The sequence below is a fragment of the Phaenicophaeus curvirostris genome, chromosome Z, assembly GCF_032191515.1.
Source record: "Phaenicophaeus curvirostris isolate KB17595 chromosome Z, BPBGC_Pcur_1.0, whole genome shotgun sequence".
In the NCBI taxonomy this organism is placed as follows: domain Eukaryota; kingdom Metazoa; phylum Chordata; class Aves; order Cuculiformes; family Cuculidae; genus Phaenicophaeus; species Phaenicophaeus curvirostris.
Window position 1 is genome coordinate 66,332,338 of NC_091431.1, and position 20,872 is coordinate 66,353,209.

The window sequence follows — 20,872 nt, forward strand, 5'->3', positions numbered from 1 at the left end:
TACACAGATGCCCTGGGCAGTGGGAACACTGATCTCTTGGTCCCTGAAACAGCTTGAGAAGGACAAGTTTCCTCTGCTTCATAACCTGAGACAGGATGCCTCTGGACCAGGCATGGAGATCCTGGGAAGAGGTGAAGGCAATCTGTCTGTCTGGGATGCTTCCCCCAGGCAAGGGCTGGGTCTGACATTTTCATCTCTGCAAAGAGCTGTCCCTTCCCCCTGCCCCAAAGAGCCATCTGCTATGGTAGATTACCCTGGCTTTTAGCACTGTGAATCCATAATTAGTGCATAATTAATTACCAGATGTTTTTAACACTAATGAAACATTAATAAATGAGGGAGGCTTGTTGTCTGGTAATGGAGCATTAACCAGTCAACCAAGCCAGCACGTGGGGCAGTGCTGCTGCTGGCATGGTCACGCTGGAGGCAGTTCTGCGTGGGTCTGAATTCCCCTGTAAGTAAGCCCTGACGAGGCAAAAGTGGCAGGTAGGAGCTCATGAACAGTTTCGTGCTGCCTTCAGGCTTTACAGTATCAGGGTTGTGGCTACTTCACTTCCGTCCACCCATCCTTCCATCCCCACCCTTCCATCCATCCACCCACTCATCCATCCACCCATCTCCCAGCTGGAGAGATGCTCTTGGGGCATTGGGCAGGCAAAACCCAAACTTTTTGCCCCTGGGCTGAACTGGAGTTTGATGACTTCTCTGCTCCTGTTGGTGCTCGCAAGCAAGGCAGATGGGGAGAGGCCAGACCCAGACACAGTGTGCTTTGCTGCACCTGTTGCCCTCACACCAGGTCCATGTGAGCCCTGTCTTGATGGAAGATCAATTCAGAGCTTCTGAATCACTGACATTTCCATAAAGTGAAATTATTAATTAGACAAGGAAAGTGCATTAATTTGGACTACTACTATCTCCAGGCTACAGTGGCGCACAGGCAGGTCTCCATCCTCCTGCCTCCCCAAGACATGTCAGGAGTGGACATCCTCCCTCAGGATGTCCTGGTCATCAGTTTTCAGGTCCCCCCCTCCCCAGGGATATGATGCTGTGGGCTCAAGCCCTGGAGTGGGCTCCAGAGTGTCTTTGTCTCCCTCACTGCAGTCCCCACATCCTCCCCATCACAGGCAGTGTGAGCTGGCAGCCAAATGCACCCACTCCAACTGGAGGGGAAAAAATACCCAAAACTGCTAGCCATCATGAAATGATCATTTAATGAAGACCTTTTCTTGTGGTGCATGTGTTTGCGTGTGTGCGTTGTCTCCGTGTGAGCTTTTTTTTATCCCCTTTATTACTTTTTTTTTATTCTTTTTTTTTATATATATACATCTATAAAAAATTCAAATACAGCATGTCAACAGTGGGAATACTAGGACGTACGGTATTAAATACTGCGCTTGGGTCCAGGCAGGGGCAAGAGAAGGTGTCTTTACAAAACAGGACTGGGGGAGGAGAGCAGAGCAGGCATGGGGACAGCAGGGACAGCAGAGGACAGCGGGGCACAGGTCTGCACGGCTCCAGCTCTAAAGGCAACAGCAGATCTATTCTGCTTCTGGTGGGGAATGAGACAAAGACGTCAATGGGGGTGATTCCCTGTATCCAACACGGTTAAAAGTTTGGGGGGGATGTGGGGATGGGGTGGTGAAGACTCCTGCAGGGTGCTGCGGGGGGGTGCCAGAGGGGCGGCTCTCCCAGGTGCTTGGCAAGGGGTAAGGGGGGTTTATCAGTGTTCCATTTCTGGGTTTTTTTCTCCTTTGAAACCCTGCCAGCTTCCTGCTTCCTGCCACACTTGCAAAAGCCGCCAGTTTTTCTGTCCATCATCTCCTCAAAGAGGACTAAGACCCCCACCCATGCACCCCTCCAGCTTCGCCACATGGTCAAGAGCTTCGGGGAGCGAGTCCAGTCCTTGGGGGAACCCCTTCTGCCATAGGGGGTTACACAGCTGGGAGCATCTTTCCCCTCACCACTCCCCCCATTTTCATATCCCCTTTTCTCGGTGCGCCGTCAGGCTCCCATGTCACCCGAGTAGGCAATGGGGTGGCGGGCACGTCTTTGGCGTGGGGGGGTTAGCTGTATGAGCGGGGTCCTCGGCTGCGGTGCAGTGCCCGGGCTCGCTTCGCCTTGCTGGGGAAAGGGAGAAAAGTGCATCTCCTCATTCCAGGCTGGGAAAGGATTTTGTGGCTCCCCAGGGGACGGTGGCAGCTCTGTCCTCCTCCGAAGTGATGACGAGAAGCGTGATACGTCCTCAACGTGTGCAAAATCGAAGAGATAAGAGACTCAACCCAGGAGAAGGGCGGTGGGTAGGAGTGGTGGCAGTGGTGGGTGGTAGGAAGGCGTCTGCACTGGGCTGCGACGGACAGATGGGCATCTGCAGGTGGGGAGGAGAGGAGTCACCAGTCGCACTCAGGGCTTGGCTGTGCCTAGCCACTGAAGCAATGTGCTGAGCAGAATTTGACCTTTATCCTGGGGAAATTCAGCCCTTTTCAGAATCCAAACCCATCACTTCCACCTCCTCCTGCCAGGCCAGACCCTGCCCATCCACTACTGTCTGTGACCCTGCTTCTCGCACTGACACCACAAATATCACATGTGGAGATGACACAGAAGGAGGGAAGCAAATGACCCCAACTCCATGGGAGTTGCTTTGCAATAGATCCTCTTGGGGCACCAAAGGATAAGTGGGATGTCCTTTATCTCGCAGAATGACACATGTGGCTGCTGCCATGACTGATCGATCCCCCAGCCTTTGGGCAGCATGGATACAGTGAAAGGGCATGAGGGGGACACCCATGAGATAGCAGCCCTGGCCTGGGAACAATGAGGCATTCTGAAAGCTCTCCAGGCTCACAGCCCCATTCTAAGCCAAACCAAGGCCAAACCATTTTTGAGATGCATGTTTGAATTTTCTGATCTTGGTCAATTTTTCTTGCATCCCTATGCAAAGGCCTTAGATGTCCACATGGTTCTCCTGTTTCTTAAAACATCAGCAGTGGGGAGAGTGAAGGGCTGCTGAGAACAAGGCATTGAAGATTGATCCTTTTGCAGGCTTTTTAGAAAATGTTTGAAAAGCCATTTTTGAGATCTCCACCAGAACACCCAATCTAGAAAAGCAGGCAGATTCAGTGCATTTACCAAAAAAAAAAACAAAACCAAAAAACCCAAACCCAAATGCCTTGTTCACAATGCCCTTCAGCCAGAGCCTGGTTAGATCATTCCTGGGCCCCTGGGTCCCCATATTGCTGCTCCCTTCCAATACTCACAACACCATCTCTCATGCCGCTGGTTTGGGGGATACTCACTAAATAAAGAGGACACCATAGGCAGCCAAGACCAGTCCAGCTGTCCAACATACTGCCACGGCCCCGCTGCCCACTGCGGCCCCCTTGTCGCAGATCTTGGTGGTGGGGGGTGGCATGAAAGAGGAGGTGCTAGCACTTGTTGTCTCTGCAAGGAGAGAGAGTGGATTGTGAGGGGAGCTGAGGTGCCCTGGGATGCATCCTGCAGGGCAGCCTCTCTGCCCCACCCTTGGGGACGTGGCACATGGCACTGTGCTGTCCCCAAATTGCCCCTCTCACTCCCATGGCTGGCTACAGATGAGCTGTGTGGCTGGGATGATGAGCCAAGAGATAGTACGGTCCATGAGACTCCCTACTCCAACATGGGACCTATGGCAGAGGTGCTTGCACCACCAAGTAGAGCTGAGCATCCCTCCTGGCTGCATTCTGATCAACTAGGCTGCTCTATGCATCAGCTCTGGAGAAATTTCAGCTAAGAGGTCATGACGATGTGGCCACAAGTGCTCAGCAGAGAGCAGCCTGCACCCAGAAAATGTTCCCAGACATGGCTGTGGCTGCTGGGCTGGCTCACAGGGCCTGTCCTCCTCTGTAAGGGACCAGATGGGGTGGCTGCCCCTACAGAGGGCTGCAGGATTGCAGGGAGGACATGGGCATTCAGGCTGAGGCAGATCCAGTCACATCCAGAGGGTCACAGAGTGCCCCTGGAGACACAGTATGAGGGGGGGGGGGGGGTGCTGTGAGCCACAAGGGATCTGTCTCAGCGTCTTTCAGACCCCACCAAGGTGTCACAGGGAGGCTCAGACACAGAGCCAGGGTGTCCTAAATCAGCCCTGCATGGCTGCAGCCAGCTGCAAGCACAGGGACACACATGTGAGGGACACATATGTGAGGGACATGCATGTGCCTGCACAGGGAGCAGACAGCTGCTGTTGGAAGTGCTATTTGTGTTTAGCAGGTGGGTAGAGAAGCAAACTCCAGACCATGACAACAGCACGGTGTTCCTTCACTCTTTTCAAGGGTTTATTCTCCTGGGGACTAGAGGCTGCAAATCTCCGGTGCTGCATGAACCTCAAGGTGCTCTGCTGGGCACTGTTTATGCAAGAGGAGCATCTCCCTGTAAGAGGTACCTCTACCTCTGCCTGCAGGGTGGCTTGCACCTCCCTCATCCCAGCGCAGGGAGCATCACCAGGTCCTGCAGAGGATCATGCAGGTCTCTGGCAGAGCACGACTTGCACGCATCTGCCAGGGTCTGAGCTCACGCTGGGTGAGAGCTTGGAGGGTGGAGGAGGTGAGCAACCCCTCTACCCCCACGTGCAGCTGGCCACCTCACACACGCAGCCCTGACATAGAAGCCTGGTTGCTGCCTACTTGCAAACCAGGGCTTCCCCCAACCCCAGCACTGGTGCCAGCTGGGGGAATTGGCATAGGGTCCACTCCAGCCCTTCTGGGAAATGGAGGGCTGATAACACCCATTTGGACACAGTCCCAGCTCTTTCCTAGAAACAAGGGCTTGTTAACTTCGTGGCTTTAATTTGAAATTGGCATCGCTCCGAGCCATTGTGTGGGGTCAGAGGTAAGGAGCGGGTAGGACTGGAGAGGGAGGGATGGAAGGGGTGTAGCACTCCAGAGAATAATAACAACAGCAACAATAATAACAACAGCAACAATAATAACAACAATTATTATAATACAATAACAAGCCTCCAGCTTTGTTGTCATGGCCCGAGCATCCTGGCAAGGCGAATGCTGCAGGTGGGTGAGCTGAATCAGCACCGCCTGGGCCATGGTTCACCCACCACCATGACCATGGGGAGGGTTCAAAGTGTAGGATGAAGGACTGCAGCCATGCCCAGGGTTCTAGGGACCACACTTGCATGCAGTGGGACAAGAGGCACCCCTCAGCCAGGATTCCTGGGTTCTCCCCACACTACAGGCACAATCTGGTTTTGTACATGGGGCACGGGGCTCTCACCTGCAACCTGGGCCTCCGTAGTGAGATGCTTGGGCTCCTCCGTCCAGGGGGTGGCATGGACGGCCACGCTCCAGTCACTCCATGTGCCGATGTCATTGTCTTTGGCTGCCACTTGGATGATGTACTCCTTACCAGCATAGGCATCCGTGATGGTGTGTGATGTTCCATCTGACAGCTCGACCTGCGGGCAGCAGCGGAGAGGGGAGGGCCGTCAGAGGAACCCCTGGCACTAGGAGGTGTAAGATGACCAGCCTGTTTAACTCAGCTACAGGATGATAACAAGACTTATGCAGCACTTCGAGCACTCTGAGAAGTGAATATGGGGTGCTGGACAGAGGCGTGAGCCCAGGACAGGGATGCAGGGGGAGATGCTCTGACTGCAGATGAGCAAAAAGTCTGGTGAGACCTTATCCTGATGGAAATAAACCGCGGTGCTGTAGTGGAGCAACTTCCTCTAGGGGTCACCAGAAACTAGCAGATGTGCGAGTGGGCTCCATTCAGATACGTTAGGGTTGGGATCTGGATATCCAGGGCAGTGGCTGTCTGTGCACATATGCTTTCTGGTCATCATTGCCAGCGCTGGAAGAAGGCTTCCCCTCTCAGCATGCCTCTGGCCACCCTCCTCCTGTGCCTGCTTGGCTTGCATCCCTATGACTGGGCCCTTGGACAAGGATCAAGCTGTGTCCAGTTGTCTTTCCTAGAAAAAAAATTCCCTCTGTCCTCTTCTCACCCTGCCTGGGTTACTGGAGGTCCTGTCGTCCTCCTGAGGATGTGGCTGCTGGTGGAACAGGTTAACTCCAGACTGTGTCCACATTTTCTGGGGATCTCTGCTCTACTTGGAGCTTGGCTCAATGACAGGTAGATGCAGATGCCTGGTAGAAATGCACCTTGATTGCATGGCCATCAGTAGGCAAACACACACAGGTGACAGAGGAGGTAGGCTCAGCACCCAAGTGACTTTCCAGGGATGGAGCTGGGCTTGGCCTCGGGGTCCTGCAGGCATGGAGGGGATGAGGGCAGGAGCATCCCACAGAAGCTGCATGAGAGATCACCCTCCATCCAGTTTCTGAGGCTGAGGACTACCACACTGCCAGCTTCATTCTTCCACTGCACTGCTTGTGCATGGCAGGGGGAGACAAGACGCACCCCTCATCCTTCTTCTGTGCTCTGGCCAACCCAAATCACCTTCTCTCCAGACATATGTTGATAATAAAGATGCTGGGGAAATGAGGGATGGTGCAGGTCTGACATAGCCCATCTGCAACAACTGATGCACACTGGCACCAGTGGGGGCTCACGCTTAAGCAGAACAAGTGGCATTTCATGGATAGGGGGAACTTCATGGTGCAACAGGGTCCTCCACATCTCCCCAGCCACCTAGGAGAAGGTCAGGCACAGGATCCCACTGCCCCAGGGAGCACCAACAGCTGAGTTTTATTAAGAACTCAGTTCAACAACAGGAGCAAGATGGAGCCAAAAACTTCTGCCCAGTCTTTGAACATATCCTGAAGCCCAAAGACAGAAAAGCTGCACCATTGGGGTACCCGGGATTACCTGGACCAAAGCACCTGCAGGGTCCAGACTGCCCTGGCACTACGGCTTTACACATGCAAGGATGATGTGCACACTAGAGACATGTGTGATGGTCTGACCAGTAGCTAGCATGGTTAATCTCTTCACCCTGCTGCTTGCAGTGGTACCTGAAAAGCAGGAGCTCACCCTGAGAAAGACCCAGCCCTTTTCCAGTCCCCCCAGTGCAGCCCATGCAACAACCTAGCACAGATTTAATCTCTCTGGCTGTCAAACTGCAGCTGCCCCTATCTTTTACAGCCACTCTGGGGGACCCCTATGATGGAAGGAGGGCACTTTTGCTTTCTTGCTCCAGGTGGGAGCCATTCCTTAACTATTCCCCCTCCCAGGTCTGCATCCAGCCTGTTACCCAGTGAGGCAGGGCCCTCGGGCTCTGCGCTCCCAGCTGCTCACACCGCCCGGCCTGAGCCTGCAGAAGCCCCACATCTGGACCACATCTGGACGCAGGCCCAGCCAGTCCCCCTTTCCCAGCCAACGGGGAGCAAAGGGCCTCCTGCTGCCTGTAGGGTGCAAAGCTGCTACCAAACCTGCTAAGAGAAAGGCATGTGTATGTCCCATCACTGCAGATTTCAGGGCTGAATGGGGGCAGGCTGAGTCCTCCCTCTCCTCACACTGCTGGCTCAGAGCTGGTGCCCATGGCACTGGTGGGAAGCAAACAGAGGATTCCGGTGGTTTCACTGCAGGACTTGTGCCAAGATGAGACGTGCCCGAACCCTAAATCACTCTTAGCCAAAGCACTGGGACAACTGGTGCCCGAGTTCACTTCTACTGTCCAGGGGACATCTTCCCACTGCACCATGGGTTCGACCCATCAGCATGGAGGGAGCTACTTGAGGTGCCTGCCACAGCTGTCCAAGGTGCAAACATGGCTGGAGGGAGCCTGGCTTGGGGGATAGATGAGCCCAGTGTCCCTGGTGGGGATCTGTGTAGTGTCTCCCAAGTTTCCAGCACACTGAAGAGGCTGAGAGCCAGCTCAGGGGTCACACATGCTGTCTCTTGGCCAGATAACAGGGTCAGGATTATGACAATCCTATTTAGCAACTCACAGGTCCCTGGCAGGGAGGCTGGACACAGCCAGCTTGCCCTGCAGAAAAAGAATTTTAGAGCATCTCACTTATGGGATAGGTGAAAACAGAAATCCTGTGGGAACTGTCAGAAAGGAGGATGTGGAAAAGGAAAAGAAGAGGAGGATGCCAATACCTCCTGCAGGATAAGGATGTGCATCCTCCAACCCACAGGGGTCCTGGCTGAGAGCCATCCCACCACCTCCACCAAGCTCCAGCTCTCCTCAAGTCCAGGACATAAACGTGAGCTGGAGTGACGCACTTTTGGCACCCACTACTACTCCCCGGAGAGCTGAGGAGACAACTTCTGCACCTTCTTCTCGTAAGTCACACTTTCACTGCCCAGGCACCCAGGGACAGGTAGATAGGACAGAAGATCCAGCAGGCTGTGCAAAGTACCACACTCATCAGGGCACCTCCCTGCATCCTTGTGGCACAGTGAGGGTGTCCCTACCACCCAGACCATGGGATTCACACCTCTGCCACTGGCTCCCGTCACTGCTTACAGTGCGCAGTTTGTGTGCACAGTGCACGATGCACGTGCAGTGCAGTGCACACCACACAGCAGGGACCTTCCTGGACAGAAGCAGCCCAGAGCTGTTTGGTGGCATCTACCAGTATGGATGGCAATACCAAGATGATGAAGCTCAATTAATTGCTAATGACAATTAAAGAAAATCCACTAGGTGACCTGCCAGTCCTCTGCAAGGCTATTTCTGCTGGCTTGGTCTCTGCTGGGCCACAAGTGCCTTGGAAGCAGGAAACTAATGTGGTGTTATCTATCTGGTGTGTGGATCTCTCTGGAGTTTTTGGCACACCCTGAGCCATCCTGGCTGCTTCTTGAGCCCCACAGAAAGCAAAAAAGTGACACAGCAGGTCCCACTGTTCTGACCAGGCTCCATACTGAGTATTTTTTCCAGCTTAAAGAGACCTCCCGACTGACCACTTTCCCTGGGAGTAAATTCTGCCTCTCCCACATTACAGTCAGCCTGCAGCTGAGTGCTTGCAGATAGAGAAGGCACAATGGAATCAAGTTTGTGCCTTGCCTCAGGGGTGATGTTTCCCCAGGACCCAGGCTGAAGGACCTAGAGGACCATCCTTGTAGGATCTAGGAAGATACTGCCCTAAGCTCCTCTTTAGACAGCAGCCAAAATGGGAAGGCACAGATGACAGCATGCATTTTTCCCCACACGTACAATGTTTGCAAGCGGCACTTCTGAGCTGGGCAGCCAGGGGACATATCCAGCATTTGCCACGGTGGGTGAGAAAGTCCCTGGGCGGGCACCCCTGGCTCAGCACAAAGTGCAGCAGCAGATGGGAAAGCACATAGGGACTGGGTCCAACTGGACACAGACAGGGAGAGCAAGGGCTGAAGGGGATGCGTGACACACTGGGGAGGTTGTGGGGGGGATGGATGAACACACAGCATCAAAGGGAGAGAGAGAAATTCCTTAATCCGCGTCCCCACCACACAGAGACAAAAGTTGGAGGAAGGCTGTGCATGGTAATTTTTTTGGCTGGGGGTAGGGGGGGTTGCGTGTTGCTGCCTGCCTTTGTGCACCTGCCAAAAGTCACTCTGGCTGGCTGTGAAGCGCTGCCCAGATTAATGAGGGATCAGTAGCCAGTGCAATGCAGAGCTATTAGCATTGCAAAAAAAAAAAAAAAAAAGGGAGAGAGCTAAATGAAAAAGCCCTTGAACCCAGTAATTCAGCCGACAGCTTGCTGAGGACAGTGTGGGCTGGGATCCCATTCCCTGCTGTGCCTACATACCTCTGTCAGCTTACTGGGAAAGATAACAGGGCTGCTCAGGGATGGCCAGTGCCCACCCACAGCCCTCAGCACCAGGACGAGCCCCGTGCCATGTTGATGGGATGGGTATAGACACCCAAGGCAGGTGGAGGGGAGGATTTCTCAGCACTTGGCTTCTCCTGTGTCCGTGCTGGTCCCCCTGCACACATGCTGGAGGCTTGGAGGCATTCACAGAAGCCACCCACACCAACATGTGTACCCTCATCCCAGTCCCTGCTTGCAGACTGGTGGCACTGCCTTGACACAGCAGGAGTTAAGGAAGCCATTCACCTCTCCAGGCTTTCTGCATCCCATCCCTGCTCCTTCTGACCCCAGCCCACCCTGCCAGGGTGTCCTGGCAGTAAAGGTCACTGTGCTCTGTTCCCATCTGAGCTCTGTTCCTGGTCCAGCATGACCAGGTAGCAATTACTTGCCAATAGGGCGATGCACAGGCAGGTCTGAAGCCCAGAAGGCCCCTGGAAGGGGATGGAGGGGGAGTAAACCCCAACCTTCCCAGTGCCGGCAGCTGGAGAGGAGGCTGGTGTGTGTTGGAAGGAGGTGGAGGGGGACAAGGGAGGGATCAGATGCCTCCTTCTCTGCATCCCACGTAAAAATGTGTTTGCTGGCTCCCCCTTGGTGGTAGTGGCTCTGCTTTCCATTCCTTGACACCTCCCGATCTCCATCGTGGCTCCTGGTGTGGGAAGAGGGTGCTCCACTGCTGAGAAGCTGGAGACGTGGGGATAGGGGGCTGGCACCCCTCAGTCCCACAGAAAGGATGCACCAACTGTCCCAGGTGGTGTATCAAGCCTGGGAGAGCCTGCCTTCCCCAAAATAAAAGGAGCACTCCAGCTATTGTAGGGTGAAGCTGATACACTCACACAGCCTGTGCCACCCACAGTGAGCAGGGGGACACAGAAGGAAATCCCTTGAAAAAGCACAGCCTGAGTTTCCCATGCATTTCGTATCCTCACAGCTTCTCACACCCCTGGACATTCCCTGACTTACACTGGAAAAGCAGAAAATGGGAACTGGGAGGGGGATAGGGCAATCCAGTGGCATTGATTTCACAGCTTCTTTTCCCCTTAACAACTGACCAAATCCTGCCACCTGGCTGCCCAGAGTTTTTTCAGGGGCTGATGCCACAAAAGCAGCTGCTGTTCCAGGTGACTTCAGTCCCTGTGATCGCACAGGGATCCCGGCAGGCTCTCACCTGCTAACAGGTGGGAGGAACAGGGCAACAAGCTATAACAAAAAGCAGGGGTAACCCCCAAAAAACCTGCTGTGGGGAAGAGCAGGAGGTTTACTGCAAACAGCCACTGCAGCCCACAAAAAAGATGCCTTTAAGCGGAAGACATGTTTTGCTTTTTTACCTTCAGAGACATGTCTGGAGAGCAAATGGGTCTGACATTCATTAGTAATAAACGAGCCCACATCCATATAACTCCTCCTTCCACAGCACCACAGGAATCAGTTGGGCTAAACCCAGAGAAAACTTTTTGCCTGGCCTCTGGAACAACTGAAAGACTGGAAAAAGGGTATGACCCCTCTTATTCTCTGCCAGCTGGGTAGCAGAGGAGACCAGCAGAGTCTGAGCTGTGGTCCCTGTTGTCACCCGCCCCCAAAAATGCTGCTGTGCTGCTGCTGCACATAGCCCAGCCCTGCTGCTGGTCTGTGAGGATGAGTTATCACAGCGCTCCTCTGCAGCCTGGGTAGTGTCACACCAGATGTGGCTGAATGGCTCCCTTCTGGCTTAAAATAAAGAGCATCTTTGAAAGCAGAGCTGTAAGCTCATTCATAATGGGACTCTTTCTCCAGATGCACTGTCCCCTCCTGCCAAGTGACAACTGGCAGAGCTCGCTTTCACTTGTGGCTGCAGGGAGGATGGGATTGGGGATGCTCAGGGCACTCAGCACTAGCTCTAACCCTGTGCAGCACTAGCATCTGCTGCCTGTAGATACATTTACCATGCTGATGTAGTGGGCTGGGGGTGAAAGCAAATGGATGCAGCTTGTGCGAGGGCCTGGGCACCTGTCTGGCACAGTGTGCATGCAGGAAGGGAAAGCTAAGCTTGCCAGCACCATCCTGCCTACCTGTGAGAGCCTGCAGGTGAGCACAGGTACATTAGTGCGTGCACGAGTGTGCTGCTGCTCAGTGGCACTGTCAGGGCTGCCTCTGGAGGCCTGATCCTGCTGGATGATCAGTACTTTTAGGTCACTAGCAGCTTCCAAAGAGGCTGAGAGCACCCAGGCAATGCTAGCCCAGCATCCCAAGCCCAGTTCCATGCCTGGAGCTGAGGAGGATGCACAAGGTGATTTCTCAGCATGTCCCTCCTCTGAGACACCCTCTGCTTGGAGCCTTGCCCATCCCATGCCAAGCTGCGAGCAACACTATTACAGCCTCAATATTTTGCTCCCACCTATTAATTCTTTTCTTTTTTTCCTTCTTTTTTAAACACTGACTTTGCAGCCAGGAGGGGAAGTGAGAGAAGTGCTGCAATAAAAGCTACCAGGCATGAAGCTGTAACCCAGCTCTCTCAGGGTGACCTCACTGCCAAGGTTGCCCTCCCTGCCAAGGTTGCCTTGCAAATGGGGAGCACAGGCAAGGTGGCAGAGGCACAGGAGGATGCAAATGGGCATGAAGAAACACACCCACTGCAAAATGACATTATTGCCACACTGGTGGGGATGCCGCTGCGGCAGGCAGTGACACTAATTGCCTTCCCTGGCTCTATCCCTCTCCCTTGCCTGTTGCAGGTAGGATATACTTCAGCACATATTTTCAGGTTATTTTGGACTGCCCAAGGCAGGAAATTCCAGATACAGCCTATGAGATTCACCTATTTGTCAGAATAATTTTGCTTTGCCTTGGGTGATGAGCTTGGAGCCTTGGCAGTGACCCCTGCCCCCAGTGCATGAGTTACAGTGGCTGGGCCAGAGGACCACCTCCTCACACTGATGAACACAACAACCAAATATTTGGCAATGCCCACAAATTGCCAAATTTGCCTCTGCTCAGCTGCAAAGCTGGCACAGACAACTGCATCAGAGCCTCTGTGGCCCCAGCTCTGAAAATCCCAGGATGGTGGGAGGACCTCTGCTTGCTTTTCCAAAGAAGGACATTTCCAGTGTTTGCAAATGCTCATGGACGTGGCTCTAATGCTTCCAAAACAGAAGAGGAAGTTGAGAACCCAACCACATTATTAGCTTTAAATATCTCATGACCTTTTACTGCAAATCTCAAGATCTGAGGCGCAGCCCATCTCACGGTTCGTTAACATTTCATGTTGTCAGCACGACCAATGGGTTCAATTAGACTTCACAACAGCATCTGCAAATTGCTGGCAACCCATTGGAGGAAATCCTCCCTCGGCCTGGCCACCAGCTCTGACGCTGCTTAAGAAATACCTTCTGAGGCTTGGCATGTTCCCAGGACATGCACTGAACTGGTCAGTGCTCAGCACAAGGGATCTCTCCACAAAAATTAGGAAAACAGGAGATTCTGCTCCAGCAAATGCTACAGGGTGGGATCAAATTGGGTGCAAAGCTCCTCTGTGCTCCCCAAAGATGCTCAGGACAGTGCCTGGCCACCTGCCTGCATCCAGGGGTGAGCATGAAGACGTGCTCGCAGGGAGATTGCATGTGTGTGCGTAGCGATCACTGCTGTTGCGAGTTAACTGAAGGAGCCTGTAAAACCAGAAACAGGCTATTAGCAATCCATTAGGAAAGGGTATCCAGTTCCAGCCTAGGTAAGCCATTAGAGGAACATCTGAGAGCATTAGGAGAGCTCGCTTGGGGCCAGGATGGGGCTATAAAACAGAAGAGGAAACCACGCTAATCTGGCTTGAATTACAAACTTAAAAGCAAGAGAAAAATAAAGGATACCCTAAACATTTAATGTTTTATATTTAGGAGACAGAAGGGGAGATTCTGCCAAAAGGAGAGAATAAAAAACCTGTTTAGCCTACAAATATCCCATCTCTCTTCTGGCAGCAGAGAAACCACCAGCCCCTCTTCCAGAAAGGGAGGAGCATGACTTTAAATTCGCTTGAGTTTCAGACTGCTGGTGGGGTGGAGGGGAGTCAGTGGCCACCCGATGTGACATGATGTGACATGTCTGCATCCCAAACAGCTAGGAAATGCCGGTGCCCAGGACTGAAGAAGCTGCTGTGGGGCAGCACAATGGAGCAAGAATCATGCAGCATACACTCCACTGCATGCTCACATGGAAACTCATCATTGTCTCTCCATGATACTAATTCCCAGAGCACATCACTGTAATTCCCAGAGCAAACTGCAACACAACAGCTGCTAAATGGCCTGAGTGGAAAAGGAAAGGTGGGTCCAAACGGCGTGCTCGGGCTCAAACTCACCTTGGCAAAGCACTAAGAAGGGGATAAGGGTATCTCCCTGATTCTGGATCAGCCCCAGATGGTGCTTGATGGGCAGGGATGCTTGGGCCAAGCATTGCCTGTCGCGATCTGTGGGGGCAGGGGTGTGTGTGGGGGAAACAGCTTTAATGGTTAGTTTGTGCAGTGGCAGTCTCGATAAGATCCACCGCTCCCGCCATGGACGGCTTCATCTTCTGGTGCCAAGCCCTAGCGTTATTAAAATCCTGAAAGGAAAAGCCTGGGAGAAAGCAGACACTGATTGAATCAGGCTCTATGGTATTCGGCAGCCCGACATCCATCTGATCCTATTAGTGCTCATACTGTCCTGCCTACTGAGGTGCTGTGCATAAATCAGACCCTGCAAAGATACTAGGAGGCAGAGGGGTGAAAGCAGAGCTGCTTCTTCTGCCAAGAAATGCTGTGTTTGAGAGGGGCCTGCATGGATATTCACTGCTTTGGGCAGTGCCTGGTGCTCCTCTCTGGATTTGCTCCTGCAGGGATGCTGGGCTTCCTACAAGGCTGCCAAGGGGGTATCAGGAGATGCTTAAAACCCACAGCTGGTGCATGGGCAGGTTGCTGTGAGGAGGTGGGGGTGGGGCTCAGCATGGGGACCTTGGGCATAGAGGCATGTGCCAGAGCATGAGGATACCTAGCTTCTCCTGGCTGCTGGCAGAGATTTCTCCACTCCCTGTTGAGCTCCTAAGCTGCCCTGTTGTCACCAAGCAGGTTGAGTGCAATGCCAGCAGCCAGTGGGGACAGCAGGAGACAAGATGGGGAGCAGGTTCTGGCAAGAGACCATCACCTTGGCAATTATTAAGATACTCGCATGTAAGAGTGACACACATGGCTGCTATGTCCTTTCTCAGGGCTTTTCCTTCAAGAAGAGACCCAACATTGCCACTGTAGGATAAGCTGGATGGCTAAGGTAGGCTTGGCCCTACTAAACCATGTCTTTCGCTCTGCTGGCTGTACAGGGAGAGACAAGGACAACCCCAAGATGCCAACAAGCAGTAGGTCAAGCAAAGCAGAGCTCAGAATGGCTTGGGTACAATCCCAGAATGCTGGCATCAGGTGGGTTCCTTTTTGGGGTAAAAATCCTTGCATTTGTAGGGTGCCTGGGAGAGCTAAGCAGGCTGAGGATGTGAAGTGGATCTGGGTCGGAGCAGCTCTGGCTGCTGCAGCCCTGCCATCCCTGGTGCTTGGGAGCTGATTGAATTAGGCTTCACAAATAATTCATCTGATGAATAGTGGTAGTTTTCCTCAAATCATCCACAAATCAGATTTTTCATTACCCAGCTGGCGGGGCAGAGAGTCAGAAAACAAGGCTGGTATCTTACTCGTTGAATGGTTGTACTCGCTCACTGAGCAAATTATTCCCCAAACACACTTCTTCATCAGCTGGTGACAGAGGACACATCTCTCGCAAGAAGATATTGATTAAAAGTGGTACCCAGGACTGCTGTGCCAAACCGAGACATGAGGAGATGAGCTCTTCCCAGCCCTTCTCACACCCACCATGAGGGCTGGTACCTTGAGCTCTCTTTGCAGCTCAAGATTTCTTTAAATATGGGAAATCAATTTTACTGACCTGGAACTGTCTTTTCCAGCCAAGGTGGCCGTGCCACCAGTTTCGAAACACTTCCATGTATTCCCCACCATCGCTATCTGCCTGAAAGCACTGATAGAAAGGCCACACCATCATCTCAGAGGCCCCACAGCAAGGAGGATTGGCATGCCTCAGCCCCACGAATATGACACCTAACACCCAGGGATGGAGGGACCAGCCACCCTGCGGGTTTTAAGGTGGGAGGCAGCTCACTGGCTTTCCCACCATTTTTGGGTGCAAACCCCTGCCTTTGCAGAATGCTTGGCTGGATCAGGCTGTGGCAGGGAAAAACATCAGCTTTTTCCACGACAGTTTCACACCTTGATAAAAATACTTTTGTGTTTAGTATTTCCCATTAGCTTTTCTCCTTTTTTTCACAGCTTCTAAAATTCAAGCATTTCTCCCCCAAGTGAAAAAAATATATCCACGGCAAACTAATACCCAAGCTCCACCTCTGCTTTCTTACCCCTCAGGATGCTCCATAGATACTCTCAGGCTCCCAGGAGTGAAGTGAAATGTAGAGACACAAGCAGTAAAACCCTTTCCCAACCCTCCTCTGATTTTCAAAGCCATCAGCAAATGCTTCAATCTGAAACACATCCTGTGGTGCTGCGTTATCGCAAAACCCAACCAAGGCAAGGGAAAAGTCACTGAGACATCAACATCTTTCAAAGACATAAGCAAAGCCTCCTTTTCTCAGCTGCTTCTCTCCCCAGGAAGAGCTGGCTGGCAGAAAACCAGGCTTGGCTCCACAATGCAGGTGAGCTCTCTGAGGGTCAGGTGCTGCCTCCTATTTGTCTTTTTTTCCTTGGGCAAAGCACTTTATCAAGCAAAGCACCTAACTAGCTTTTGACTGGCCCAGCTCAGTGCAGAGGGGATGCTGGATGAGCCATGCCAGCATAGCAGCACCTCTCCTCAAGCACCAGATTGCTTCTGTTCACAAGCTGAGCATGCAAGCGGCACACAGAGGAGAAAAAAACAACCATTCGTTATCTTTCTGCAGCTAACAAATGAAATCTGTCCTCTGGGCTGCCAAGGATTTCACTGACTATTTTTTTTAAAGAAACAAGAAATAAAAGTAAGAAATACGATAACATCACGGCAATCGCTTTGTGACTCTGCTCTGAGTTACAGCGAGCGGTATTTTATCTTCAGTTCAAAATCTAAATGTGGCAGAGGTGCATTTAAATGTGGTGACATTTATACTTTAAAAGTCTTTTACATCTCGTTGGCAGGTTTTATATAGAACATATGTATGGAAAGTAGATAGGGGCTGTGGATGAAAATGTGGAGCAAGGAGAGCCTGCAGAAGCCATTTGCAGGCAGAACGTGAAGGGGGAGAGGTAAAGAAGGAGAATAAAAGTGTCTGGGTTGTCCAGGCAGTAAATAGACATATTTTTTGTCCCTGAACAGTTATTCCCACTGCATCTTGCTCCCAGCCACCAGCTTCCCCCGCTCCCTCTGTCCCATCCAGCCCAGCATCACTTACGTGTTGCCACTGGTCCAGGATAAGAGGCCGATATCGCAGGAAGAACTTGAGTGGGAAAGACTCGGGATCAGGCCAGGATGATGGATTTTGCCAGGACACCTCCAGCCTCCGAGGGTTATTTGGCACAGGTTTGGCCACCACATTCTCTGGAGGGTCTGGCTTTACTGAAAGAGAAGAAGGTAGCTGGTAAAGCTTTGCTCGTGTTATCCATTCTTATGCCTCTCAGCACAGCTGGCTGGACATTGTGCCATGTGCTTTCCAAGGGGAGCAATCAGCAAGCTTTCCCTAACTAACTGGGTGAAAATCACCTTTTCCTGTTCAAGTCAGTGGCATGACTTTCCTGGCTCAAAATAACCCCCATCAAGGAGATGCTGGAAACACATGCAACAACTTGGCCAGGCCAGAGAACACCCCTCTTCCCCAGAGCTTCTTGGGTTAGGGTGACCAGCCCACCAAGCCCAAATTCTGAACTTTGCTCACACTTCCTGGTCTCTGGGAGTGTGACCCACACTCAAACCTGCTTACCTCACAGCAATGTGGCACAGCTTGCCCCTTGGGTTTAGGGCTGGGGTTTTGGGGATTCTAAGTATTGGCACACCGTATTCGACAGGGGTGAAGGATTGCTGTGGTCACCCTCTGCCCCAGCTCTCTCTCTCAGCCCTGCTCTGCTTTTGGGATACAGCAATATATTCTTGCTACCTGACAGGTATTTCAAGCAAATATTAATTGGCTGTAAGCTACACAACATGCTTTGAAGTTGCAGCTACATTTAGAGTCATACCCTGGCTTTGACCACATTGAGCAGCAGCTTGTAAAGGTGCCAGCATCAAACTACACTCCCAAGCATGGAATAGGGATGCTGGGCTGTAGGGACCCCTCTCTGCCTAGCAGAGCTCCTGCCCTGCACTCAAGAGGTTTTCTCTCCCATGCTGATTACATGGCTTCACCTGCTACAGGTGGGAGCTGATGTCCACACAAGGGGTTTTGCCCACCCTGGGAAAGGAGGAGCAGCAGTCTGCTCCAAGTGGAGTTCTGCGTGAGCCATTCACTGTCACCTCTGTTGTAGGATAATAATGGCATTGAAGTAACCATCCCCAGGAAGACATCTCTTAGGAGAAGCTGGCTTGTGATGCTTTTAAACCTGCTTTCTTGGCTGTGGGTAGGGCAGAAGGGGGCCTTGTGGGACTCAGAATTGGCCCTGCTGTCACTGAGACATAACCAAAGGTCACCTCCTTCTCTCAAGCCCTCCCACACAGCACCCTGGCACACACACTGCTGCAGTCCTTCACGGTCATTTTCACTAACAACCTCTCCTGCTTCCCATCACCTTCCCTCGGCTGCAGTGGGTGCAAGGAGGGCTGGATAACTTCCTCCATCCCCACTGCATCTGGTGCTCAGAAGATGCTCCTGGAGGATTTAGAAGTGCCTGGTGAGCAAGCAGCCATGAGTCTGATGACAGGTGCCTAGCACCATACCCGGGCTCCAGTGGACTCTTCTCTGTGGCATGATAGGACACAATTTTCCATTTACAGCTTTATCCTGGGCAAGAAGGACAACTTGCTGGAGTTGTGCCATGCTGAGCTACTCCAGATGGCTGTGCAATTCATCTGTTTGCTTCGAATCCCTGGGCTTGGGCTGGACATCAGCTTCCATCGACAGGGACTTGGAGTCCAAACACATATGGAAAAGTATAAATCCAGTGCTGGCTCAGAAGACTCAGTTTGCAAAACAAAAGTTTGTTTGGCTGAATGAATGCAGATGACTGCAAACTGCAGCAAGAAAGTGGGAAGGAAAGTGCTGGGCTGGGCATGAATGTGATGGGATAATGCCTGGGGTAACACAGGGAGCCTGGCTCTGATTTGTTGGTCTCTCAGCCTGGAGCCATGGCAGAGTGATGCTGAAGTGCAGGTGTGTTAGGCAGGGCACATGTGCTTGGGCAGCAATGGGAGATGCCGTTGTGGTGGGCTGGAGGAGAGCAAAACAGAAAGGTGCCCTGATGCTGAGGTGGGAGTCACCTTCCTGTTTGCAGTGATGTGACTCTGCATCCCAGCTCCTGTAGGCTGGAGACTGACCCTGGTATGCAGAGGAGGGCTGCCCTGGCTCTAAGCGACCATGGATGCCACACTCTTGGCTGCGGCAAGCCTTCAAACGGCACTGTGGGCTAATGGGAAAACCAGCAGTCCATGCTACCTCCTCGCATGTCCCCCCATCTGTGGGACTCCTGCCCAGGCTATAAAGCACATCAGTGCCAGCCTCTCCAAAAGCACAAAGCCAAAGGTGTTCCTGCCACGTCCCTGCAAGATGGTGCGGACTTAGGAGCTGAGAGAAGGCACAAGCAGCTGGCCCAGTGAGGACAGACCTTTGTTTCACTGTGTTCATTCTGGGAAATGTTGGAGCCAGTCCGGCAGGGGCCAGTTAAGGAGCGAGGGGAGATGGGCTGGGTCCAGCTCCCCAATTTCTGCATGACCTTGAAAGAGTCTTTTACACTCTGCATCCTTCTGGGTCCCTGCTCCACACGCGGAGATGAGTGCTCCTCCTTACCCAGCCTTTGTCTGCCTCCATTTATTCTGCACATGGTGAGGGGGGCTGTCTGGCTGTATATCAGCCAGCATAATAGACCCCTGTCCTTGGAGAGGGCAGTAACATAATAAAAGCAGTAATAGTAATAATAATAATGGACGATGAGCATTAGGCTGAGTACTGGTTAAGCGGCTACAAAACCAGATGTAATACTATCCCACAGAGCTAAGGGACCGTCATCAGACACTCCTGGGAAGGAGACGATGGACTTGTTTGGGAGGTGGCTCACAGCTCTTCCCGCTTGTTTTTTGGCTGCCTTGTTCAAGAGAGAGCTCGGTGTGTTAAGAAGAGCCATAGAGAGCGGCTCTTCCTAAAGGCTCTGCACACTCATGCTTAACCGTGAGTCCTTAGCTATCCATCAGTCCCACTCTCATTAGACACACCTCAAAACAAAGCCAATGGTTCAGAAAGGCAGCTGAAACCCCAAAGCGTGGAGGGGCGTATCGCCCATACCATCTCTCCAACGAGTGCTAAAATAGATCCCTTGCGGCTGTTAAATATCCCCTGGCATTTTCCATGAGCAGAGGGATATTAAACTCCATGTCTTAGCCAAATGTCAGTCTAGGTAATTTAATTCTGCCTCCCTAAGTAGTATGAATTGAACTGACCTTCTGCCTAGGCAACTGTATACCCGTGTTCAGAGTCTGAATTTTCTACAGACACAGGCATGTTTGTCTTCAGGCAGCCCCTCCGAGATGTTCTCTATTTTAATTGCCACAGCCAGAGCTGGAAAGAGCAAATGACTTTCCCAAGTTCACATAAGTGATGGGCAGCAAATCTGGGAGAGGCATCCATGCCTGCAAGACTATGGCTCACATGAGACAAAAGGTGCTGAGGTGGGATGCCAGCACTGACGTGTGGCAGCGATGTCCCTACTTTCCTGTGGGATGTATGTGCAAGCAACCTCATTCCTGGGGCGAAATATAAGTGAGGAAGGTAGGGCTGCATCCTGAAGGGCCATAAGTGTCCCTGTGCTGCCCCAGTCATCATGAGGGCGGTGCACAGCTCCATTCACACCACCTCACTCCTCCCTGTCACTTTTCTCTGTCTTCAAGCCTTCTCCTCTCCAGCTCCTCCCACATCTCCCCCTGCTTTGGAGCTGG

The 20,872-nt window shown here is 52.3% G+C and overlaps 2 protein-coding genes across 6 annotated transcripts in view; one reads left to right on the forward strand and one right to left on the reverse strand.

The window, feature by feature from the left end:
* The window catches only part of PIGO (phosphatidylinositol glycan anchor biosynthesis class O), a 389,616-nt gene that overhangs the window by 239,052 nt on the left and 129,692 nt on the right, over positions 1–20,872 (forward strand). The window lies entirely within an intron of this gene.
* The window catches only part of CNTFR (ciliary neurotrophic factor receptor), a 467,758-nt gene continuing 448,090 nt past the window's right edge, over positions 1,205–20,872 (reverse strand). For all 4 annotated transcript variants that reach the window (XM_069880946.1, XM_069880944.1, XM_069880943.1 and 1 more), the window contains exons 6-9: positions 17,190–17,353; positions 5,266–5,446; positions 3,297–3,441; positions 1,205–2,365 (exon numbers count right to left, since the gene is read on the reverse strand). In XM_069880946.1, the coding sequence (XP_069737047.1) occupies position 2,365; positions 3,297–3,441; positions 5,266–5,446; positions 17,190–17,353 (491 nt within the window). In that variant the 3' untranslated portion in view covers positions 1,205–2,364. The remainder of the gene's footprint in view (positions 2,366–3,296; positions 3,442–5,265; positions 5,447–17,189; positions 17,354–20,872) is intronic.